This window comes from Toxotes jaculatrix, chromosome 15 (genome assembly GCF_017976425.1).
Source record: "Toxotes jaculatrix isolate fToxJac2 chromosome 15, fToxJac2.pri, whole genome shotgun sequence".
NCBI classification, from domain to species: domain Eukaryota; kingdom Metazoa; phylum Chordata; class Actinopteri; family Toxotidae; genus Toxotes; species Toxotes jaculatrix.
The window spans coordinates 17,897,619-17,923,097 of NC_054408.1; the positions used below are offsets into that span (position 1 = coordinate 17,897,619).

The 25,479-nt window shown below is 40.1% G+C and overlaps 3 protein-coding genes across 7 annotated transcripts; all 3 read left to right on the forward strand.

The window, feature by feature from the left end:
- The first annotated feature begins 152 nt into the window (after positions 1-152).
- Positions 153-1,771, forward strand: tex30 (testis expressed 30). Of its 3 annotated transcripts, none has more exons than XM_041057549.1 (5): positions 153-201; positions 383-619; positions 721-772; positions 949-1,163; positions 1,544-1,771. In XM_041057549.1, exons 1-5 carry the CDS (start codon positions 184-186, stop codon positions 1,703-1,705), a joined length of 684 nt encoding a protein of 227 aa, XP_040913483.1. In that variant the 5' UTR covers positions 153-183; the 3' UTR covers positions 1,706-1,771. The 3 variants fall into 3 exon arrangements, with proteins under 3 accessions (XP_040913483.1, XP_040913484.1, XP_040913485.1); XM_041057550.1 differs by having other exon boundaries at positions 1,060-1,163; XM_041057551.1 differs by lacking the exon at positions 153-201 and adding an exon at positions 207-239.
- A 670-nt stretch (positions 1,772-2,441) lies between these two features.
- nepro (nucleolus and neural progenitor protein) lies at positions 2,442-5,947 on the forward strand. The gene is made up of 9 exons (XM_041057356.1): positions 2,442-2,570; positions 2,779-2,933; positions 3,106-3,194; positions 3,381-3,509; positions 3,654-3,731; positions 3,932-4,233; positions 4,549-4,607; positions 4,725-4,936; positions 5,054-5,947. The coding sequence occupies exons 1-9, from the start codon at positions 2,486-2,488 to the stop codon at positions 5,391-5,393; spliced, it is 1,449 nt and encodes a 482-aa protein (XP_040913290.1). The 5' UTR covers positions 2,442-2,485; the 3' UTR covers positions 5,394-5,947.
- A 4,557-nt stretch (positions 5,948-10,504) lies between these two features.
- Positions 10,505-24,924, forward strand: ralba (v-ral simian leukemia viral oncogene homolog Ba (ras related)). Of its 3 annotated transcripts, none has more exons than XM_041057183.1 (5): positions 10,505-10,637; positions 21,151-21,356; positions 22,059-22,267; positions 22,864-23,041; positions 23,209-24,924. In XM_041057183.1, the coding sequence occupies exons 2-5, from the start codon at positions 21,243-21,245 to the stop codon at positions 23,329-23,331; spliced, it is 624 nt and encodes a 207-aa protein (XP_040913117.1). In that variant the 5' UTR covers positions 10,505-10,637; positions 21,151-21,242; the 3' UTR covers positions 23,332-24,924. The 3 variants fall into 3 exon arrangements, with proteins under 3 accessions (XP_040913117.1, XP_040913119.1, XP_040913116.1); XM_041057185.1 differs by lacking the exon at positions 10,505-10,637 and adding an exon at positions 10,773-10,789; XM_041057182.1 differs by lacking the exon at positions 10,505-10,637 and adding an exon at positions 10,830-10,935.
- The last annotated feature ends 555 nt before the right edge of the window (positions 24,925-25,479 follow it).

A 25,479-nucleotide genomic window follows, 5' to 3' on the forward strand; every position in this document is an offset into this window, starting at 1 on the left:
CGGATCTAGATTTAAGGTGTAGTCAATAAGCACCTGACCTACTGAACTGTGGCCTGAGCAGCAAACGCTGGCAGCACCACTGAGATGGAGTAGTTTAGTAAAAGCTGTAATGACCACTCCCAAACTCTAGGTGTCACTCATTAGCAGTCATGAAACGTTTGAAATCAGAGGAAACATCTTGTAATGGACAAGTTTGACGAGGTAAATATCAAACACTAGCATCTGTAAAGTAGACTAAGGTATGAGCTCGGTGTAACACCAACTTAAGCTGTTAAGTAATAGTGGCTGTATTTTGTATGATTTTGAATTTCGATGGGAAACGGTGTTGTTAATAACAGGCGAGCTAATTTTAGTGCTCAGTAATTTACCTCTTCATTCTCAGGAGACAGTGAAGGTGCCGTTTGGGGCAAAGCATCTGGATGCAGCTCTGTGTGTCCCTTTCTCAGTGAAAGACGTTCACACAGCCGTCATACTCACACATGGTGCTGGAGGAGACATGAACTTCAAACACCTGGTCTCTCTGGCACACGCCTTAGCTTCCAGTGGCTTCCTCTGTCTCCGTTTCACATGCAAAGGTTTAAACTTAGTTTACAGAGTGAAGGCTTACCACGCTGTGTGGGTAGGCATTTTCATTCATTAAAGAACAGCTGCTGTCTTAAATCATTTCAGTGGCGCTGTAACATTATGATTAAGCGTCAATAAGCTGCTTTTTCCTCCTAGGACTACTTGAAATCACTGCAGAAGTTTACCCTCAAGCACATATTCGTTGGAGGTAAGGCAGTAGGCTCACTGTATATCACATGAAGTAGATACATGGGTGCACATGTGCCATTACTGCCCCAAAAATCAATACTGTACATTCAAAACACAGTCTTCATGAGTAAATACAATTAAATACTGTAGCTCTCAGTGAGTGGGATTTCTTGTCTCGGAAACATTTGTCCACAGGCAGGTCCATGGGATGTCGTGCTGCCACAGCTTTAGCCAGGCAGCTGAGTGATCAAACAGAGGATGCAGTGCAGGGTGTCATCTGCCTTTCTTTCCCACTGCACCCTCCAGGACAGACACACACCCATCGCCAGCGGAGTGAAGACCTCAGGGGGCTGCCTGAACACATGCCTGTGCTGTTTGTCTCAGGCACTGAGGACAATATGTGTGATAGGGTAAGGATTGGTTGGAGGAAATTTATACTGAGCTAACTGCAATTTAATATTTGTAGTATATAGTTATTCTTTGCTACACTGTATTTTCTCCATGTATTTCTTGCTCCAGCTGTAACACTTTTCCTTCTTCATCTCTGTCACACACTGTACACAACATTCTGTAATTGTCAGTTGTATGTGTTTACAGAGTTAGCCCCTGCTATTTTAGAAGTATATTTCTTAGTTTTATGTTAAACTTGCAGATAGGAAAACCCAGTCCACTGCTATTTTGTATAACGTTGGCCAAAGCTTGCCATTTTAGATGTACTATGTTCTGATTAATCCATGATCTTTTAATAACATGTGCCACAACAATAATTTTGCTTTCTCTCTTTGCTAAGGTCCTTTTTGATGGGATGGTAACAGAACTGAAAGCTCAAGCTGACGTTTTCTGGCTAAAAGGAGGCAGCCATGGGCTGACAGTGAAGGGAAGGTCCGAAGAGTCTGTGCTGGATGAAGTGAATCTACAAGTCATTAGCTGGATGAATAAACATGCTGCATAGATTAATTAATGTCATCTTTTTAAAAATTATATTCTTTGTAAATTTCTTGAATAAAGCATATTTGTTACACAGTGCAAATTGTGACCTCCTTCTCGAAAATGAAAAACTACAGTGCATTTTATCACCCTGCATCAAGTAAGCAACAGAGAGATAACAAAACTTGGTTGGATGATACCGCAAGCTAAAAGGTACAAAAATTAAGCACAGTGGTAATATATCAAAAACAGCAGTAGAAATAACTAAAAATAGAGGCATACCCAGATTTATAAGATTTAATACATAGTTTACATATTAACATATCAACATTAGCATAAAAATGAATAATAAATCGCATTTAACCTTTAATGGTATTGTAGTGTTGATGTGAACAGGGCCAAATATCAGTGCATAATGTACTTTTTATTTATATGTCATAATATTTAGTTAAAAGAAAAAAAAATCTAATAACCAGACTGCAACACTGATTATAGTGTAAACATTGAGCACATTTCCTGCCATAGATGCCGTATGAAGTAAAGGCTTTCCAGGAATTTAGTAAGCATGTCACTTGAATTGCTTCTGTCTTGCAGCTGAACTGGAGTTAGTTTTATGAGACCGAAAAGCTAGGTTTAACCATGCTGTTAAAGATGACCCAGCTGTTTAACCCTCTGCCGTGAGACAGGTAAGTTTACGTCACTCCGTGCGCTGCGCCTTTAACGTGAGCTCTGACGTCCCTGACGTAGTCGAATACAATTGGCTGGCTGACTTCCGCGTATGGTTTTATTTTAGTTGTAGAGAAGCATGGCAGGAGAACCGTGGAACAGGGTAAATATTACCTTTCCTGGCGCTGTTTCCAGTGTGCGTATACACTTCACCTCAACAACAGGTACGATGCGTTTTTCTGATGATAACAAACCAAATATACTTTGCTGCGTGATATCACTTGCAGTCCACGTGGGTGGTTGTGGTGTGTGTGTGTGTGTGTGTGTGTGTGTGTGTGAGGGTGGGTGGGTGGGGGGGGGGGGGGGGGGTGTTACACCTTAATCAACTCATATCCACCTTCATACGGATGTGACATGGTTGCTGTTTTGCAGGTGCAAGCGTTAAAACCCTGCTGGCGGAAAACGAGAAGGTCCTTAAGCTGCTCCGCAGTGAGATTCTTCAAACGGAGGTACGGCTACTCTACGAGCTGCTGTACATCCTTAACAACAGCTACAGAGGAAACAAGACGTTCAAGGGTTTAAAACAGGTGAGAACCTCCACATCTGACCGCTACTAGGTGTGTCATCTGCTTTAGTCCTGGTGATGGGGGACGTTCCGGTCTTTCAGGATTGACTGTGTTGTAAACAGCCTTAGAGCAGGAGTAGAGTAGCAGATCTAATCACAGCCATGTGTTAGATGTTTTGTCTTATCTCTCACAGGTTGAGCAATGTATAAATAGGCTGAAGAACATGAAGCTGGACGTGGCTCTTGCGGAGCTGACTGAGCTGTGCCCCAACAGGATTCAGAGGTAGGTAGTTTTAGTTCAGTGTGATGTACTGCAAACCAACTAAAACACAACTACTTTCATGCCAGTTCAAGACATATCTAGTTGGTTGAATTGGTTCACTTAGATTCAGGGGTACAATAATGTTAAGTAGTACTAAGTAGCTAACTTGGAGTAATCATGGGATGTTTGTGAATGTGTATTTTTCAGAGGTCTCAGCATCAAGGCTGGTGAGTGTGATGTTCCAAGTCAACCCATGCTGGAGTGGCTTTGTCTCAAAGTGCTGGGAGCTGCCCAGCTGATGAGCTGCACACTGAATCGCTGCAGCAGAGCTTTTGTGTATCCTTTCCAGACATGGAGTCATGTGATAGCAGTCTCTGAAGATGTCACGTGTTTCCAAATATAGATATCAAATGAAGCTTAATGCTCTTGGCCCTTTTGTGTCACTTAAAGGATTTGCCCCTTAACAGATATTTGTTTCAGACTCGCAAAGCAGCAGATGAAATGGGAGGAGTTTGTTATCTTGAATGTGGTGATAACCAGCATGCTCAGTCGTCTGTGGTGAGTGTTTTTCCTCATTCTTCCATCTCCAAGATACAGGCAGTTGCAGAATTAGAACATACGCCATACATTGTGTGTTTTTGGCTCTGAATTTACATTAAGTAAGATTTAGGTAAAATCTGCATTTGAAATACTTAGATTTGTGTTTGTTCAAAGAACAGCCCCGTGGTCTAAATCCACCTGTCATTGTGCCCCATCAGGGTGATTTTCCGTGGTGTTCTGGTCAGCCTGTCCACTCTGTACCAGCAGCTCCTTGAGTTCCTCAGAGAAGTAGCCCATGCCCAGCCCATGCCCTTCCTCACAGACTTCTCCCTGCCAGCAGACATGGCTCAGTTCCTGGGTCCCTCTGTTGCATTTTTACTGATCAAACAATCAAAGCATGATTCCCATTCCAAAAACCACAAGGAAAAGCAGCAGAAGAAAAATAAATTTTTGGCTAAAGGCAAAAAGCAGAGGCAAACAGGGAAAGTTAAAGAAGACCTGGGTGTTGCTGTTGAAAGAGGTGAGAAGCTTCATTCATTATTTTGTATGAAGCACTTAAAGCAGGGCAGTTAGATGACACTGTCTTAAAAGACACTTCCCTTTTGTAACATGTATAGCGCTTACACATATCTATGTAATTTTACATGACCTTTCTCTGAGTCTTTCTTTGATCTACTGGCATGAAAAATAAATACGAGTATGAGTAGATAAAAAAACAAATGTACTCTACTTGTGTGAAACATTCTTTTGACTCTGCTGGTTAGAATAGAGCTGTAATGGTTTAATGGTAGTTACATTATACTTACATTACACTTGTTTGTTTTTATTTTTCCAGATATAGTTCATGACACTGACATGAAGCCTTTTCTCAAGATTTTCAGGAACTTTACAGAGGTATGTGAGCAAACCAGATTAAGTTTTTTTTTTTTTTTTCTTCTGATATTATATACAGAATATTTCATTGCCAGGTTCTGTGATCGTCTTAACTAATGATTGCTTTGGCACCCCAAGGGCAAATCCTTCCCAGAGGGATCTCACAAAGCTGAGAGACAAAAATTCAAGAAACAAGTGAGAGCAGCTACTACTTTCACAGACATGGCAGGCCGTCTAGAAGAAATGATCCTGTGGTGCAAATCCCGGAGGATGGAAAAGGAAAAACGTCTTTTAACCTTCCTGCGTTTGAAGTGCCACAAGATGAAGTGCTTGGAGGCTGCAGGTTACAAGTAAGAGCAACATCACAGAATATGAAGTTGTTGAGGTGAAATGGTTTATTTTTAGCATTCTGTGGCAAAGTTACAATATTAGATTTACATGTTTATACAATTTGTCCTCATCCTCAGTGTCCAGAGGAAGTTGCAGAGCTTTAGACAGGAAACTTGCTGGGCTTTATTTCCTCAAGGATCAGCGCCAAGTACCTGCCGCTCCTCTGCTGCAGTGAGGAGAAGTGCCCGCATGAGAACCCGTTGTCAGTCACTCAGGAGTCGATTGAAGTCTTCAACAGTCAAAACTAGTGTAAAAAAGAAAGGCTTGAAGAGACCAAGATGGAGGAATGAGTTATCAGTGTCTGGACTGCTGGAGGGCGATCAGAGAGGCAGGACTACATACGAGGCGACACCTCAGACCACAGACCGCGACAGCCACGATGACATAGATGACATTTTTGCCTCTATAGGTTTGTGACAGTTTGTGACGCAAGCTCATTAAACAGTATGGCTCATTCCAGTATTTTGAACAGAATAATAATAATGAACTGATGATTTAAAGGTGACAGTCTGATCATACACAGCATCACAACAGTATTATATGCTGATTTAAAGCTCTCAGTCTCTAGAGGTGAGCAAAATAGATTTTTACTTGGTTATTTTCAAAGCAGAACATAAAGTTTAAGGTGATTAGATTTAACAGTGGGGTTGCCTTGATACCAGAATTCTGAATTTCATTGCATCTGTGCGATAAAACTTTTTAGCCATATTATTCAGTTTTGAATAATGATATTTAAGCTTTTCAAAAGGAGAAACTTTAGAAAAAGCGATGGCCATTTTGGCTCAGGATAGTAAGATCACTTCATAGCCATCATCTATGTTGAAATGCAGTATTTTAAATCATGTCTGCTTGTATCATTTACAAAAAAATATTCCATATGCAAGAAAGTTGATTTTCTGTCTTTCATAATGTGCAGGCTGTCAAGTGCAGAAAAGTTATCTTTGACATTTCAATAAAGATCTTCCCAGACATTGTAAGTCCCCTGTTCACTGCTAATACAATATGTCTACATTGTATGTGCACTGATCTGAATAGTAATTTAAATCATTTGAGATTGTTTTAACTGAGGGAGGAATAGCTTCATGATAAAGTTTTAAGCTCCAGATGACATTTTTAGTGCTCCTTTAGACTGAAGCTGTATATTCAAGATACTGAAAACTAAATGAGGCTTCAACCCCTTTCGCACATTAACTCTGCTGGCTACAACACACACACGGTGAAATACGTTTATTAGAGCTGTTAAATGTTCTGCCCTTTTAAGGCAGCACTAAAATAACATATTATTTTGTATGCACGAGGAAATAAAATCAGTTTAACGAACCAGGGAATACTACGAATGAGCCAAGCTGTAGAGAGCATAGATAAATCTAGATTCCGAGTCTGAGAGGGGCTTTTGAGATGAAATGACCAGTTGAGGAAACTGAGCATCTTATCAAGATGGGTTTTCTGGCTCCACCTAGTGGAGATGATAATTAATGTTCTCAGTAATTATGCCCAGACTGTTAATTGTTCTCCCTCAATCTTGTTAATTGTAATGCCATTGGCAGAGGCAGTGCAAGAAAGCAGAGGCGTCAATCTTCTGTAGAACTGAATTTGTGCCTATAGAGACTGTGAGTGCTGATATGAACAGAGAATACTCTGGCAGTGTATTTGTAGGCAGTGTGGCCTCAGCTCTAAGCCTTTGAAGTCTAACAGCTGTGCAGGCAAAAGTGCCACCACATCGAAACCATGCAGGTGTCTGGCACTCTCTAGCAACCATGACTGCTCAGGAGTGGAGGCTGTGCACCAAATTGGAGCCTAAAGGGTTTTTTTTTCTTGTCTGTATTTTTTCTGCTTACCATCTTATCATCCTCTGCCAAAGGTGACAGTCTTCCCATCTGCACTAAAACAGCAGTTCAGGTTTAGTTTTTTTGTTTTTTATACCCCTCACTGAGCCTGACTGGGTTGAGTTATGGTCTCATATCATCCCGCCAGCTTTTTTTTTCTGTGTGTGTGCGCATATGAGTCTGCAGACACCTGATTGCTGTGCTTTTTGGGTTTCATCTAAACCAGTTAGTCAAGGTCAACTTGTGCACTTCCCTGCAGTGAAGGAAAGGAGCAGAGCTAAACCCTGGAAGGGCTGCATTCTGCTCACACTGGCACATAGGAAGTCAGACCAGTTTTTTCTCTGTTGGAAGTTGGAGTGGCTCTGCCGAACACCATCAGGATCCACATTTTTACACTTGATGGGAGGTACAGTGTGGTCGACACAGAGGATGACATAAATGTCAGCAAGCCTTCTGGACACTTGTGTCAGCTTGTCTGGACAAAAAGTGAGACAAAAAGTGAAGAAAAGCAGTGCTCCTGTTATCTTGCAAATCTTTTGCATTGCAGACTCCAATGCAAAAGATCTGTGTGCTGTGTTGAAAATGTGTTTAGAAAATCAAATTCTAGACAAATGTTTTAGTTGGGCTGGTTCAAGTAACTTTCAAATAACTAAACTTGCAGCCAGTGTTTACCTGTTGAAATAAGACTGTGCCTCAAGTTTCTAGCAGATCATTTCTTACTCAGCAGAATGTGAGAAAAAATGGCATCAGAACAAAGTGAAAATGCTAGAATTCAAGTTCAGTTGTATCTAAAGCACGATCAGGCAGACTGCACCATCAGAAGATCAATACATCAAGCTTAGTTCTCTGACAGATAGAAAAGAAATTTGTCACAGATACTGAATTTGCTTAATAAAGAACTTAAGACTCCAGTAAGCAAAAGTGCTGTCAAAAGAAGGCTGACTGATCAGTATCTAAACCACTTCTCATGAGGGGAAACAAAGCCAAACATTTGGATTGGGCTAAGAAATACCAACATTTCACAGCAGATGACTGAAAAAAAAAATTTGAATCCAAGTTTGAGAAGAAATAGAAGGGTGTCTGTGAGGAGAGGAACAGGAGAGAGAATGATACCACAGTGTATCAGACCCACAGTGAAACAGATTTCCTTAAAATCTTAAGTCTGGGATTGTTTGGGGCGTGGGAGTGGGACACCTGCTTAGAGCTGACTAAACCCTGACCAAGAAGTACCTGACCTCAACCCCATTTAACATTTATGGGGGCACCTGAAGACTGAGAAAGCCAAGCATTCTGGTACACCACAAGAAGCTCTTTGGAACATTGTCATATCATGCAGTGATAACAAATTCTAAGATATTCTTAAATTCATGCACATTTTTTTTAAAGACTCAGCTTTTCACTCAAATTGTTAAGCTGATATTAGCATTTGTATATATATATATATATATATATATATATATATATATATATATATATATATATATATATATATATATATACACACACACACACACACACACACACACACACACACACACACACAACTTTAAGCACCTGATTCATTATCTGGCTGGGGCAGCAAGGCTTCAGCAATGTCCGCTGCCTCCCTGCCAGTTTAGAGTACTGAGACTGTGGGCTGTGGGACAACCTGTCTGTCGACTTCAGTCAGCCAAGAGATATTTAATAGGATATAATTGTAAACAGAGGGATCCACACGGTTCAGTTCAGCACTTGGTTCTCCAGGGATTCTCCAAATGCCTGGGGCCTATGGGCATAATATGACCTAAAATAACAGTAACAATGCAAAGGTCTCTGGGCTGTTTTTCAGTTTATTTTCCTTCCTTCTTTATAGCAGCAGGGGAATACAGTACATTAACATTTCAGGTGTGTAAATCAGAGAGATAAGAAAGGCAAAGAGACAAACATGGCAGATCAAGCGCTTGTAGCACCATTCTTTACTCAGCCTGGTCTCCAAAAGCTCAGTGATTTGAAGCATAGGATGGGAAGAGAACAAAAAAAAAATTACAAGGTCAAAATCCTCATTAATGTCAGAGGGGGGCACTAAATATAAACAGTTCATCTAATGCATTATTTTTTTCTTTCAGTTCCAGTTATGGATTGAGTTGAAATTTCCTCATGAAATGAAGTCTAACATAGGTTGTGCTCCTACATAATATATAGATGTAAAGAGTATTTGTATTCACACGGAGAGCAAAACTGTTAACAGACACATCACTTCTTTAACTACATGTTCAATTCGTTATCTACATATTCAACCAAGAATGTGTTCCATGTTCTTTGTATATCCATTCTCAAGAATGTATGTGAGAAAAACCTCTAGAGCATAAAAAAACTGAGCACAAAGTGCTCTTCATCAGTGCCATACACTAGAGGGCTGAGAGCTGAAACATATTGTACATATGTGCACCATTCCCCTGCTGCAGTTAAGACGATAAAAACGATAAAGTGAAGAAAAACATGCTGGATGAGCAGATGTTTATATTCTTTTTCTCATTTGAGGCCGATGGTCTTACATACCTGTGTTAACAAAATCTGTTGGGAGAGCACAGTGGCATGTTTTTAGTCAACTCAACAAATGTGACCTAAAAAAGCCCCCAGTTGTACCATTACCATCCTTCCATTTATTTTCTACTCTCACTTATTCTCATTTGGGGTTGCAGAGTGTACTGTTGCAGCACTGCAATAAAATTGCAATGCCTGTACTGGGTCACAGTAGACTACATGCTTTACTAAACCTTTAATGTCCATTTTTATGGGACTTAATCTAGGCCAAAATGTTATCACAACATAGTATTTTTCTTTTCACTTTTCTTTAGCTAAAAAGTGAAGCTGACTTATTGTTGATCTCTCTACAGTAATGATTTTCAGGCAAAATAAAATCAGTTAAATGTGATTCTCTATCAAACATAATATTGTGTTGCTGACAGAAATTGTGTTGTATCCCTACAGGAGGTGTCATCTACCAGTCTACAATTTTACTGGCATTTTTTAAATGGAAGCCGGAACTCTTAAAGGTTTACTGATATTAATGTTTAGCCAAAGATGATTGGTTTAGCTATAGTTTTATTGTTAAAAGGCCTTATCAGTGGTTTTACATTAATCCAGTTTACTACAGATTACTTGTTCTGAACCTCACAGCTAACCCTTCTGCAAAATCTGCTACCGTTTTGGAAATGTGTATCGAAATACATCCACTTATTTCTATTAATCTCTGTACAGTACTGAAATCTCTTAACACACACACGAAACATGCCTCAGTTTAGAAGTTAAGAGGGGCAACAAATTGTTGACTGATCAATTAGTTGAGTGATAGAGAAATTAATCTGCAACAATTCTACTCAATGGTAAGTAATTTTTAAAGCAAAAATTGGCAATATTTTCTGTTCCCATCTTCTTATGTGAATATTTTCTGGTTTTCTTCATCTTCCATGATAAAAACTGAATAGCTTTGGGTTTTTGCAGAGCAGAAATGTGTAGAATGCTTCATTCGGTTTTATTTATTTGTTCATTATTGCAAGATTAAGTTGTGTCGTGGAATAGACTGGATCAAGCTGATAGCAAGAAGCAGCCCTTGTATTCTGTAAATGGCCTGAGTGTAAATCAAAAACGATGACAGACCTCTCCATACACAGTCCATGTGATAGGCTGAATGGGCTGCGATAATGTCGTCACATCCTGTAGAGTCTTACATCCGGAAGGTGGGGCTTTTGTTGCAGGAGCGGTTTGCGTTTGGAAAGCCAATGCCTCGATATGCTCTATTAATGCAGTCAACAAGATAGCATCGACCGAGGGCAGAAAGACGAATCCTACGTTGGTAAGGGTTCAGAAATGTCTTAATGTGGCGGAATAAGTGGGTGTTTTTTTTTTTTTAACAAAGCCTTTAGAGAAGTGGGAAAATAAACACCTGTTTTAAGGAAGGATGAGAGACCAGTGGACCCAGAGGGGTGAACACTTATGATAAAATAGGTACAGCTAGACCCTTAATTCGTTTTGGATTTAACTGACTTGTTTAAATGTCTGCTTCTGTTACTGTTTTTGTGTAATTAGCTGTCATTTAAATGCCTACGTTAAACGGGTACAACACAACCACTACGTGAGGCGTCACATTTAAGGTAAGTTATGGATACGTTAGCCACCAGTCGCTGGTAAACTAGCCTTATTACTGATGTGGACTTTCGTGGACTTAATTTGTGGCGGCTCCGAGACTTTAATAAATGATATGAACGGATATGTGTGACCGTGTCTGTATCCATTTAACTAATGTCGTAGCGCTGCGGTACGTTGTTTAGCTATACAACCAAAGTCCGTGTTTATGAGCTCTGGTGATGAGGGTCAGCAGCCGTTAGTCGTTAGCTTACAACGCCAGAGTAAACTCAGGAGTTACCTCTGTGTTACGTCTGTGTTTTACGGTTGTAACTTTGGCGTTTAGCTAAGATAATGGTAGGCTTAAATAGTTGTTAATAGCTGTAATGTGTGTTTGTTGGGAATGACTCCAACTGGGCTGTGCCGAAGTTTTCCTTCTGAGATGACACACCCAAACTGGCTCATGGTTTCTTCAGCTAACGTTGGTGTAATCCTAACTGTCAGCAAAACGGTCACTTTCTGTAATAACAGTGCACAGACTAGTAATAGTTTTATTCCTCCATAGCATCTAAGCATGTATTAGTTAATTCTGTGGCATAATATTGGAATTACCAAACGTTATTTCCCCTGTGATTAATCGACTCAATTAAATCATGAAGTTAGGGTTAGGCTAAGGTTAAATCTCTTACTTTGTAGGGTCTTCTGTTGGTGCAAGGGCCCTGCTTTTTGGGAACAATTGACTATGTGGCCACTGTGTCAAAATACAGGAAGGTCAAACCAATAGAGAAATTTAAACGTTTTATTCAACTGTCATTGAAGAATGTTTACATGTATACAGTATAGTCTAAGGGTGCTGGATTAGCAACATGTATTTTGCGTTGAGCAGTGACTGTTGTGTTTACTAATGCTCCATTTTGCAGATGGCTGTAACGTTGTCAGTTCCTATCAGCTCTTTCTAGCCACAGGATGAAGGGGCTGAGGGTAGTAGTGGAAAAGCATTGTTCCATCTCATAAATAATACTAACTTTTTTTTTGGTTGGTTCATATGTATCAAGGTCAAGAAAGGACTAGACTGAAACAACCTAAAAAAAATAGTTTACTGTTTTAAGATCTTTTCTCGCTTAGTCTTCTTTACTGAATAAATATGGGATTTTGTGGTTCAGAGATGCATTAGGGATGTACTCCACTCCAGATTTGTCAGTTATTCGATAAGTGCAGAGAAAGAGTAATTGATTATCCAGTCAGTGCTTGTTGGCTTTCATCTGAGGGCTATACATTACATCCCTCAGGCAATATTCTCCATAACCAAAGCTTGTTTGTTGTTGACAGATTTCACAGTACTGAGACATTAGCTTTGACAAATGTGGCACAAGGCAATCACTTGTGGAACAGAAAAAAACATAAATATGCCCTGAATAAAGGGTTGAAAGAAAGCCAAGAAAGACTCATCATCACTCAATCAGCTGTTAGCATACACATGCCTGCCATCTAGGCTAAAGCTGTTATTTCCCTTGATAAGAGGCTCAAGCCTGTTTAGCCTCTCTCAAAACTCGGAGGGGATTACTTGACAACAAATAATAACTTACCCAATTCATTGTACAGCTAATCATCTCTGCTCGTCAGAGAGTGTGTGTAAGTGCAATTGGAAATGGTTGGTGAAAATCAAATATATAATGACACTGCAATTTGTAACAAGGTGAATGTGTCATATGTATCTGGATTACTTCTTGATTATTCTCTTATTGTCTTGTTTCACCTTAAACCTTGAGACCACTGTTCCACTTGTGGCCTCTTGAAGACTTGCTGAGTGGGATTAAACATGCTTGAATCAATCATAGTGTGTCTTGTGGTGGAATTTGAGGTAAACGTTGAATCTCTGACTAGACTCCCAGTAGCTAATGAGACCTCTGCTACTGCATCTGAGACCCATTGCAACTTGTTTGATTTATAACATAATTGACTTGGGCGTAAACATGACATTTACTTGCCAGCAGAATTGTTACCAGCTGATCACACATAACAAACGGGCATAAGCAGGTGTCATGCTAGAGACCACAGTGTTGTTCTCAGTAACTTGTATGTGTAAGTTGATAGACTGTAAAAAAGAAAAGGTTGACAACTTAGAATATCAATGCCAAAAACTTTAGTAACATTTTGAGTTAGTTGATTTAAATTAATTTCTTTAGTCTAGGCTTTGGGTTTATTAATATTTTTTCCTTTACTCTACGCTAAAGTAACACAAATCTTAATGCTGTACTAATTTTATTTTTTTTGTTTACAAATGAGCTTGGATTCTTTTTAATTCATCATTTATTGTGTCCAACTTTATCCCTCATGGTAGCTGCTGCTGTAGTGCCAGCAGTTACAGAGGGACAGTATTTCTCCATATAATGCCCATGATTCGAGTGCTGAGGATATTCATCTTGGCTAATATTGTTTTATTTTGTTATTTTATTTAATTTTAACCTTCCTTATACAGTACATTCTAGGAAGCATATGTCAATAAGCTAACAGTGTTTCTAAATACCGTAACTTAAGTTAACAACCCACTGGACTTTTGATCAACTGAACAAGTGAATAATAAAAGTTAACAGAACAGTTTTACTCTTTTCTGAATCACAGATTAAGATTCAAAGTTAGCAGGACGTACTCTTTTTTTGTTGAAACAAGAGACAAGCTTGATTAGCTGGCACAGTTTCATTTTTTTGCTAACTGGTAATAATTTGAGTTTGTAAGGCCTAACAGCTTGCTATTGTTATTTATGAATAATGCAATTCTGAATAATAGGAATATAAATTGCAGTTTTTACAAGTTTACAGTTTTACTCAAGTTTTGAGTTAGATCTCAGATTTGAAGTCAGTCGCTTATGTCAAGTGTGTAGTCCCAGTACTTTCTCATAACCTCTTAACCAACTGAAAAAAGACAAGATTAGTGAAAATTGCTGTTGTGTGTGTGAGTCGTCACACATTTCAGAGTCTGAAAAACTCATCTTGTATATCCCCAGCTAAAGTTTGTTGGATGGTTAAACCTGTGAGTCAGATTCAAGTCAGCTATATCACCACTGACTTCAGGGAAACACCTTTAGCAATTGTTTGGCAGTCTTGTAGGGTTCCAGGCTTTTAAAAGATGTTGCAAATGTTTTTGTTTTTTTGTTTTTTTATTAGGGTGGTATTTTTTATGACTACATCATCTGAGTATTTAGTTTGTAGTGTTTTCCCCACCACACTATATAATTATTTCTTTTCCAAACTGCTGTTTCAGACTTTTCAGGAAAAAAAAACTGAAACAGCATTTTGACCATCACAGGAAGTAAAAACTCTCCAGTGAGATCCAGACTAATATCATATGTCAGTGGCGTTGACCAGTGTTGGCAGCATTTTACACGCTTCATGCAAACAACAACACAGCTGGATTGCGTATGACAGCTTTCTGCATAGTTGATCTTCAGCAAGCAGTGAGATCAGAGGTGGAGAAAGATCTTGTGAATGAGGCTGAACTGGCCCTGCATTCCTCCGCTTTCTCTGTCACGACTGTCTGGGTGTTTATCCCTGTCCTCCCACCATGTCCCTGTCTTCACTGGAATGATTCTCTTTACGCTAAGCCCTGTTGTTCCTTCCTGTTACTGCAGCTTACCAGAATATTACAAATGGTTTCTGCAGTGCTTCATTTCCCTTGTTTTGGGCACAGCCTAAATTGGTCATATCAAGGAGCTTAATCTGTTGTTCTGATCAGTTTTTCATTTTCTGATGAGGTTTCTGAATGACCTGGGTGTGGAATAGCACGGGAGTCAGAAAACCATCTGCTAATGATGTTGGCAGAGCAAATGGAGGGTAAGGGCAGAAAGACCTGTGCAAGGCGTTTTTCACTGGACTCTTAAAGTGAGTGATTATGTGCAGGAGATGGTGATGTAGATAAGTACATACCAAGCCGCCATCAATTGTCTGCTTTCTGTCAGCAGGGAGGAAGGGAGGTTTATATATTTTGTGAGACTGTCACTTAAGTACCAAATGAACCATGCCCTAGGAATTAAAAGAAATTGTTGTTGCTGTGCAGAATGTAGAATACACAGAAAATATGCAGCTGATATTTACAGGTCGTTTGACAGAATATAGGCTCTATCTCACAATGCTTGTTTGACAGATACATAGGAAAATTATTTTTTTTCCTTCTGTTTGCTCATTAAGTATAAAAAGTAAAAAAAAAAAAAAAAAAAAAAAAAACCATCAAGAGCAAATCTTACAGAACAGAGAGAATCAAATCCTTTTGCTATTTGAAAGTTTGACAAAATGTTTTTCATTTTTGTTTTGTTAAAAGTACACATTTTTCCACTTATGGGGGAGTTAATTATTTATTGTAAGAGCAGAGTTATTTTTCTTCCCCCAAGGCAGCTCATTTGACATATACAGTAGGTGTGTTTGCTATGTGTATAACACCATTTATGAAAAGCAGTACATCCTGTTTCCGACAAGGAAGAGGAACAGCTTATGCAAATATTTATTTGCAGAACACTACGATAACTTTTTTGATGCATCAATTCCCCTTAACCCACCGCTGGCATCTAGTACCCAGGGGCCTGGCTCACCTTAGCTAGGCTCCTGGTTAGGCTATGAGGCTAAATATGTAGGCTACATTTTTCTCCTTAAAATATGCAACTCTGCATCCCAGTCACAGGAGCCACAAATAAATGACAGACACAACATGAAAGCAGAAGAACGGTATTAGTTTGGTCAGTTTGTGGCTACCTATGTTTTCTCCCACATGTTTATAAAGTAGAGATTATTCATAGGAAAGAAAGAACATAGAGCAAGTTGATGCATAATTATCACAATTATCATCTTTACATAATATTGTGGTGACCATAGATGATTGGATTCAAGATTTAAAATTCCAGCGGTGGAGTACCTTTGTGGTCGCTAAGCTAGCAGGGTTAGCTGTAGCTAAATACTGTTTTTGTAAAGCAAGTGGAGACCAATGTCTAGCATAGCAACATATCTGTCAAATTAAAATTTTCCTGAAACTCAAACAAAGTTTTGTGGTTGAGGGATTCTTATCACTTGAATCACTTCATTTCCCTTGAGTAATTGTTCCAGCTGTTCTGTGATGAAGTACCTATTTCAAGCAGGTTTCAAGTTTGAACAAGTTGATTTCCATTGTGAAATTAAATGACAGTAGGCGGTGCCTCATAGGTAGAAAATTAGTGTTAAAACGTAGTCTGTGTACAACACACTTCTTGCCATGCAGTGTGTGGTACGCAATCTGGGTATGTGGAGGGTGTGTGCAGAGTGGCAAATTTGAAATCCCTCCTCTCACTTGGGCCTCCTCACCCAGGGTCTTTCACCTCCACACATCTGCACTCTGAATGTGAATACTCTTCCAGTCAAGGCCATCCTTTAACCAACATGCAGTGAGATGTCTGTCTCAGCCCATAAATGTATTCTTATGTGTCCACCTAAGTTGGTGAAAAGGACAGACAGATTTCCCAGACCTGTTTAGTACCCCTGCTCTCTTATTATATCTACTGTGTTTCATTTGTAGGCTACAGTATGCTCTGTTGTTCTAGGATCGAAGTATTGCATTACAGAATGAGTTTGACTGTCCAGGTTTTTTTTTTAAAGGGGTAGCAGGGGGCGTTAGGGAGTTACTCAGCAGTAGGAATAGATTTGTTCATGAGTGTGCACTGAGATCAGAATCCTTCTTTCCGTTCACCCTGAATCAGCCCACTGGAATGCTTAGGTAATGGGAAAGACATGAACGTTTGGGTAATATATCAGGAGGTTTGAAATGATCTGTTGTGTGTTTCAGGCTAAACCCAAGAAAGCTTTTGCATCACACTACAACTGTGAAATAATGAATGTGCTGTCGATATACATTACCACAACATAGTGTGTTGTTTTGCGTGAATCGTTGATCGGACATTGATGGGATCAGTGACAACCGCACTACACTTGCACCTCAATGATTATTTCCACATGAGTAAGGAAGGAGAAAAGGTTTAGTATAGAGATGTATTTGCAAAAGCAGCCCACTTTATGTTGCTGAAGTAAGAAGGATTGGAGCACAGAGAGGATTTAGCTGCCCAGTTTGTCAAAGGCTCCTCTGTGCACTCCGCTGGCCAAGAGTTGTTAGTATGCACTGCTGGGTTTTCTTTGAGAATGTCATCCTTGCTGCTGTGTACTGTCTTTTTGGGTTAAATCATTTCCTGATCTCCACTGGCAGTGACAATGATAACTGTAATGTCTTGACTAAATACATTTCTGCTGTGCCTGTGCTGTTATTTGCTGTTAAATTATGCATTGTTGGTTTCTGTGTGATAAACAGGCCTTAGGATCGTGAGTCCCAGTTGTTGCATGTTACAGAAGATCCATTCTTACACATACCTCCTGACTGTGGTGACTCATGTGGGATATATTGTTTTGGCCACAGCGAGCTATAATTACGACTAGGTAGATAGGTTGCTCTCCAGAATCCAAGGGCTCAGCTCTCCCTTCACATTTGCTGGAGTAGAAGAACATTTTCACTCCTGGAGTGGCAGAAACTGGATGGGAGACAGCAAGAGTTTTGATTTTCAGCTGGGGCATTAGTGAGGGAGCTTTGCTTTGCTGGCAGCACAATTATCAAGGGAGGATCTTTTTAGAGAGAATGGTGTAAGAGGGAAAATGGAGAGGTGAAACAAGCTGGGAAAGTAGGCTGAATATCACAACATTTTTGAGAGGAATTTCACCATAATTTTCTCCCCTCAAATGAGATCACATCCTTTAACCTCTGGATATTCACATAGCATCACCGCTACATCACCGTGTCTCAGTTTAACCACACCCACACTAGGCCAACTTGAGGAGTTTCGGTTGACTCAGTTGACCAGTACTGATGATGAGAGAAATAGCTACACTGAGCTAATCTCCTTCTCAGATCCTTGGAATTCGGAGGCTTGCTATTAAGCCACTGTTTTTTCCATTAGATAGGGAGAGGAAATCCCCCTCATCCCTGTGACCTCTGGAATGCAGAGAGAGAGGCAGAGTCATCAGGTTCCCTGCAGCTATGGCTCGGGTATCTTAAATTTCCACATCCACTTATTCTACTTCCCTCAGAGTGGAATCTAGGCATCTCAGTACATGAAGTTGAGTTTGGCCATCATTATGCTAACACTTCATCATACAAAAAAAAAAAGAGAGCTGAACTTCTCTGAACATGAGATTAAAGAAGGGATACATTCATCATACTTTCACAAGTCAGCATTTTCCTGTCATTAAAATGAGCTGATTTAATGCTAAAATAATTTGTAGTAGATGTGAGCTGATTTTGATAATTGCTTACTCAATCAAAGTACACCTAGAAAGGAGCATGGGTGATTGGTGGTCAGGAACAATTTGAAGAAAATGGCCTATTTGAAAGACCTGAAAGCCTCTATATGGGTTCTTTTTGGCTCTGTCTGTTTGCTGTATTCTTTTATTAGTATCTGTGTGAGCCCTGGCAAACCTTGGCTTATCCCTGCCAGAGTGTTAAAATGAGCAAGAAGTGAACACAGGCCCATTCTCCAAAGGGACTCTTAATGAATTCCTGTAGCACACACTGCACTGGTGTCATCTATATTTCAGGAGCTTAGCAACCAGAATGGTCTTTTAGGCTGTACCCCTCCCTCTCCATAGCCCGTCAACGCCTGAAAAGGACCAGTACAGAGCAGACTGGAGTTCCATATCTGGGTCAGGACTAAATATTAATTCCTCTTTTTGCCAGTGCCCTCCATTTTAACCCTGCATGCAACTTGTGTTGAATTGCAGCTGGTGGAAATATGGCAGGACCCCACCCCTCCACACCCCCACCCAAATGTCTGAGCTTCCTTTGGAAAGTCTGCACTAAGCACTTTCTTGTGCTAAGCATTTCTTTGTCTTCAGTTTATTAACTCTGATTGCCTTATTCATAGCGTTGAAATCTGTGTGTACATGCGCACAAGGAAGTGGGTTACAAGTGAATAATTTAAATAGTCACCCCCATGTTTAAGTGCTGAGTTTGGCATATGCCCTTTCAGAAGGTGTGCCATTCTGTGTGTGTATGTTTGTGTGGATATCCTTCCTATCAGCCCTTTCACTGGCCTGGTTACTGATAACAAAGACAGGAAGAGCACAGGTCAGACTTCCTGGCCAGAGACAGTGGAACCATGATGCCACATCCTCAGCATCCACCGTCGTCATACTATAGCTTATGCATGCTGAAGTGGAGGTTCATTTGATGCAAATCACATGATCTGCTTTTTGGACAATGCTAGAATGTAGCATCAAAAGCTCACATGCACAGCTGCACACCTATGAAGAAACTGTTCCTGTCTGTTTGTGCTTGTGTGAAACAATAAGTATTGAAATCTTTCATGGGCTTCTTGTAGTGCTGTGACATTTTTTCTTCATTTATAGTTAAAAAAAAACATGAAAATCATCATAGTAGCAGTATTTTGGCATTTGTAGTTTCTGTTTTCTCTGCTCAGTCATGTCTGGTGAACTTTGCTGTATAAGCTGAAGTGAAATGTTTACTGTTAGGGAGGAGCAGATTATGAATAATGATATGAAACAGCTCAGTGCCTCCATTAGTGTGACATCCTAAGAGGAGGGAAGAAGTTTTCCTTCCTACAGATTGAGACAAAATGAGGGAGGGAGAGAAGGCAAAGGAAAAGAAGAGGATGCTTCCCATGAAGTGATAATAAGAGTATTGAGTCATCTGACAGAGAGGCTCCCAAGATACCAAGTCAAAGTGTCTGTTACAACTCCTGCTTTATTGGTTCTCAGCTCAAGATGACATTAGATTGTGTTTATACAATCGGACATCTGTTCATCTGTGTATTTAGCTGTACATAGGCAGTAGTAAGGAGTAGCTGGGTGTTGGGTTAGAGTGATTGCTGATTGTTGACCTGTCCAGAGGGATTGCCCAGATAACAACAGCGAGTGTTAACACAAACTACAGACAGAAGGCAGTAGAATTCTACAGGAAGTGATGGGCCTCTGACTTCTGCTGTATTGTAAGAACACAGGATATTGGCTGTTCGGTTAATCTCCTAGAAACAGTCTCTTTGGGGAAAGATACATCCTATAATGCAGAAATAGACGATTTCATTCCTGTCACATTTTCTGTCATTGACTTACAACTATCGACCATTACAATAAAAGGCAAAATGCCAGAGCCCGTCTAAAGGATTAAACGATCATTTTAACAGCCATTGATGGCTGTTTTAATGATCGTTTTAATGCAGTGTACCATTACCATCAAACTAGGGATGCTCGGTATTGAAGTTTTTGCCAATGCCCAATCATTTTTATGGTAATGTCAGCTAATATAGCTATAAATATTTTTCATTGCTTTGCAATAAATTCATAGTTTTATTTCCAGTAAGTTGATCTAACTTGTAAAGAAACTGAAGGTCTGCAGTTAGTGGAGATGTGTGCTACTTACAGCCAACATACAGAAGACATACATTCTCTGTAACAGTTGTTTTACAACAGACGGACCTTTGAACTCTAAAGGTTTTAAATATGGACTACTGTGTCATACTGTTACCTCAAGTGACAGCAGGTTTTTGCAGATATCAAATTCGGGTTATCTGCTTCTTTCAGTTATCAGACAAGTGTTTAGAAATGAACAGAAAAGTAAGGCAAAAAAACAAAATTTGTTTATTACACTTGACACTCCTGATACAAACTTTCCTGTCCGTCCAGAGGCTGTTCAAGTCAAGACATGCCTGGCAGGCATTTACAGCACAGTCAGTTTGCACTCTGTTGGAAGTTGTGTCCGACAGAGATAGAAGATATTGTGAAGTCAGGCGAAAGCAATTGACTCTAAACTTTCACCTTCTGGGGGCAGGGCCTTTATGGAGCAGATAGATGAGCAGTGACGTCTGTCTTCTTTTGAAGGAGTTTAGCACATGATTCCGTATTTTAATGTATTCCTAAATGCTGTGTTGCAGCGGAGAATGATAGCTTCATTACGACTGATCAGCTGCAATGACCTTTTGATGGCTAACTTTATAAAGTTCTAGGATTCATGAGTAGGCAATTTGGCACTTTAATGTGAAGGGTGGGGGTGAAGATTTAAGATTTGTTGGAGAAAAGCCTAGTGCCTTGGCACAGCAAGTTACTGTCACAGTGAAAGCTGTTAAGTAGCAACTGCCATCTGTCCCTCCACTTGTCCACACACTTCTGTTCTCTTTACATGGAGTTTATTTACCGTTGGCACTAATCTATTTCCACTTATGTCATTCACAGGTTGTGTCAAAGAGTGTTTGGGTGTGTGTGTGTGCGTGTGTGTGTGTGTGTGTGTGTGAGTGTGTGAGAAAGACACAAGGAAGAATCCAGTGATGGCTACCAGTAAAAATAAAAACCAGAGCTCTCTGGCACTGCACAAGGTGATAATGGTGGGCAGTGGAGGTGTGGGGAAGTCAGCCCTCACTCTGCAGTTCATGTATGATGAGGTGAGTCAGCACACCCCTATAAACAACGTGAAAACTGCTGTGGGTTCAAGGTGACCACACCTGCACCTCTTGGTCTGACCTGTTCACTTTTGTATTATTTATCCAATGTCCTAATCTAAACATCACTTTACTGGCTAAATAAGTGGCTGGTGGTTGAAAAAGTCAGCACTTCCTGCAAAGGCTTCAAATTTAACGCCCTCCTTCCAGTGGTTCACAAGCGGAAAGCTTTTAATGTGAAGCAATAGCAAGGAATGATCAATTCGAAATGGAGGAAACAGAGAAGCTGCTATCTTTTACATGAAAGTAAGAGCATGATTGTAGGAGCAGCAGTGGCTCTTATATCACAGTGCTGCAGAACTACTAAAAGATTTACAACTCAGGGATTGTGGTATATAGGACACTTTTCTGTAGTCCATTGCCTGCTTGACCACAGTGATTTACTCTGACAGCAACACTCAACACAAGTGAAGGCAGAGACAGTCACAGTTTTTTCTCTGCTAGCAAGCAGCACATCAGCAGAATTTTCAGTCATTTGTCTGAAGTCCATTGGAGGGCTCAGATCCATTTTAACCATTGTAGCTGTCTACACCAGCTGCATGTAGTAAATGCTCATGCGTCACCGTTGCTTGATGCATGTAAATGCAGTTTGTCACATCTTTTAAGCTTCAGAATCTCTAAGGCAATTAATCTTTTCATCCCCAGTTTGTGGAGGACTATGAGCCCACCAAAGCAGACAGCTACAGGAAGAAGGTGGTTCTGGATGGGGAGGAGGTCCAGATTGACATCCTGGACACAGCAGGCCAGGAGGACTACGCTGCCATCAGGGACAACTATTTTCGCAGCGGGGAAGGCTTCCTACTGGTCTTCTCCATCACAGAGCTCGAGTCCTTCGCTGCCACTGCTGAGTTCAGGTACTGATGTGATGTAAATGCATGGAAATTTGAGCAGGTATTTGAGCTTCACTCCATGAGCTTTGAGAGTTTTAGACTGGTGTATTGGTGAAGGCCCCAGGTACTGGTGACCATCACTGATACGATGCATGTCATTCTGATTGATCAGTTACATTCTTGTTGTAGAATGTGTCGTATAATAGGCAGTGGCCCAAAGCAGCCATGTAAAAGTTTCATTTTTTTCTTTTGCCCGCCATCTTTCTGCCAGTACCAGCTCTTAAATTAGTAATGCAAATCCAGGTAAGAAGATTATTTATGAGCTGTACATTCAGCAAATAGAACCTGCACTACAGCTTTGCTTTAATGGTTTTCTATAGTGTGTTATGCAAAATTTGTAGAGACGTGTCAGTGTGGATCCGTTGTGGCAGGAAGGTTTTGACAGGATTTAGACAGCTTCTCTTCATCCTCAGCATGAACAAAACAGTGAGGCTCAAATGCAAATTTTAGTCAACAGCACTGTAGCATTTTTTTCAATCAAAGATCACTCACACATTTACTGAAGGAAAAGTAGTCAAAGTACCAAAGATGCACACAATACATCTGTTCTGTGCTGGCAGGGAGCAGATCTTGCGGGTGAAGGCAGAAGAGGACAAGATCCCTCTCCTGGTGGTAGGGAACAAGTCGGACCTGGAGGAGCGCCGGAAGGTATCTGTGGAAGAGGCCAGAGGGAAAGCTGAAGAGTGGGGCGTCCAGTATGTCGAGACATCAGCCAAAACCAGAGCCAACGTCGACAAGGTGCATCTATACACACACACACAATGCGCTGTGACATATTAAAGGCCACCCAGTATACATAGGTCTATAAATTGATTTATTTTCAAATTAAGGATTTTATATTAGATTCACATTTTATGAGAGTGAGAAGACTAAGTTCTTAACTGATTTTCCCTTTTTCTCTCCAGGTATTCTTTGACCTGATGCGTGAAGTACGTGGCAAGAAAATGTCAGAAAACAAAGACAAAAATGGGAAAGGAAAGAACAAGAAGAACAAGAAGAGTTTCAAAGAGAGATGCTGTTTACTTTGAACTGTTTGTGAACAAAGGAACTTCGGGAACAAAGCAGAGCGTCCTTGCCATTGTCGTTCAAATGAAATTTAATCTTTTTTAATAGCTGGTTATAGTTTAGTGTCTAGAACAGTCTCAATCACTTTTTTTTTTTCAATTTTAATTGACAAAATCTAAGTAGCTGTTTCAATGGAAGATAACCACTGTTGTGACTGTGACTTGGACTGCAGTGCTTGATGGCTCACAGTAAGCCAATGACCAAACTGCCACTGACACTAACTCTGCTGCTCAAGACAGTTTCCACTGTTTTAACTCAACGATTTTACTGCCTTTGACTGTGGTTCAGTGTGTTTTACACCAGAGTTGTTGAGTCTTTGTCAAGTAAACAGTGCTCTTAATTTCTTAACCTGCTCTTAATCTTAACCTGCATACTTTATGTATTTCTTAGTATAGACCCCATGATCATCGATTTACAAAGAACTCTAATGCTGCTGTCTGTCATATTTGTTATCATTAATGATGATAGTGTCCTGTCTGTTGATGGTGTCGGCCTCATTCATTCATCGGTCCAGACTCAAGTCTTGATGACTTCAGATCATGTTTGGAATGACAGCTGGAAGTTTCAGATGTCTTCATTTTTGAAGCTTTACTTTTTTTTTCAATTCGTCCAGTTATTTTTTTTTTTTTTTGGACCACAGAAGAATCACTCAGTGCAATCAGAGGATTTGTTGCCAAACAGGGTTATTCATTTCCATTACCAGGCCTTACATGATTATTAGAAATCAATCATACAATCTTTTGCAGTTAAAATCTTTAGTGACTATAAATCACAGAAAAACTCCCAAGTTTCTGGTAGATATTTTTAACGTGTTAGATATTTTGAGGCTGTGAAAAAAAGGCTGTAATTTTGCTTCTAGTATTTTGTCATAGGTAAATGTGCAGTGGCTAACAGGGGAGAGTGGACCTGTTTTTCTTCATGGTGCACTGCCATCTTCAGGTAATCTGGCCTTTTCCACCCTTCTCATGGTGCAGATTACTTCCTGTTTTACATGACTTGAAGTTAGTGAGTCTTTGCTGGTTCTGTGCTGTGAGACAGGTGTTGACAATCCAGGAGGCCATAACACCTATAATCCATGATGCCATTATAGTCAGTAGCTGCTTATAAATCTGATCAATTCTGATGTTCCTTTTTTTTTTTTTTTTTAAATCCCTCAGTCTTTTGAACGATATGCACTACATTTCCAGTACCTAAGAAGTGGACTTCATGCTCAGTGGTGTCACGCTGGAGATTCTGAAACTATTTGTGCCAACAAAATTACAAAAAATCAAACTATGTTTGTGGATGTACAGTATGTATGTTACTTACCTGAGTGTATGTGCATTTACCAGAAAACCGTACTACCTTTCTTTGTCTGTGTGAGCAAAGCTGTGATGAGGGTGCCAACTTCTTAACTGTTGTTAGATTAAGTGCTACAGTGAACAAGATGTTTCTACCACTGCCTGAACCATTCTTTGTAACATGTCTTTTTTTCTTTTACTTCCTACTACTGTGAGTATGCTTCTATCTCTCTGCAGTGAGAGTGTTGCTGAATAAATGCTTTTTTTCTTTGTAAATACTGGACATTATTTTGTCTGTGAAAACCCTCAAAACATTAGAATGGTTGAAGTGAATGCCTCTCACCAGAAGACTCAGTATTGCACATTGCCCTCCCTTGGCTGTTGGAGGTAATGGAACTACTTGATGTATGGACGCTGTACAACTACTTTGGCATTCACCACTGATGTGGAATGTTATGGTTGTCATTTCTACGTATCTTTGGGGCATTTTGTGGCCCAGTTTAGTCAAATAACCCACCAGATACTTACTTTGCATTGATTGTTCCTCTGCCATCTAGAAATGAGTGCCAATGGCCTGTTTTCCTTCAATGTGACACTGATATACTACCAGTTTTATTAACCTTTCATGCTTATCTTACATGGCAGGAATGGTGTAACAGCACCCTCCAGATGAACCAGTCGTGGGCTCTCATCGCTGAACCCCTGGGGGTGGCCAGGTCAGTGAAACTCATTTCACAAAGTGAAAACAGGGTTGACTACATCACCAGTCAAAGACTGACCATGGATCACTTTGAAAATATTTTTCTGTGAAGGATTAGAGGAAGTGTCTTC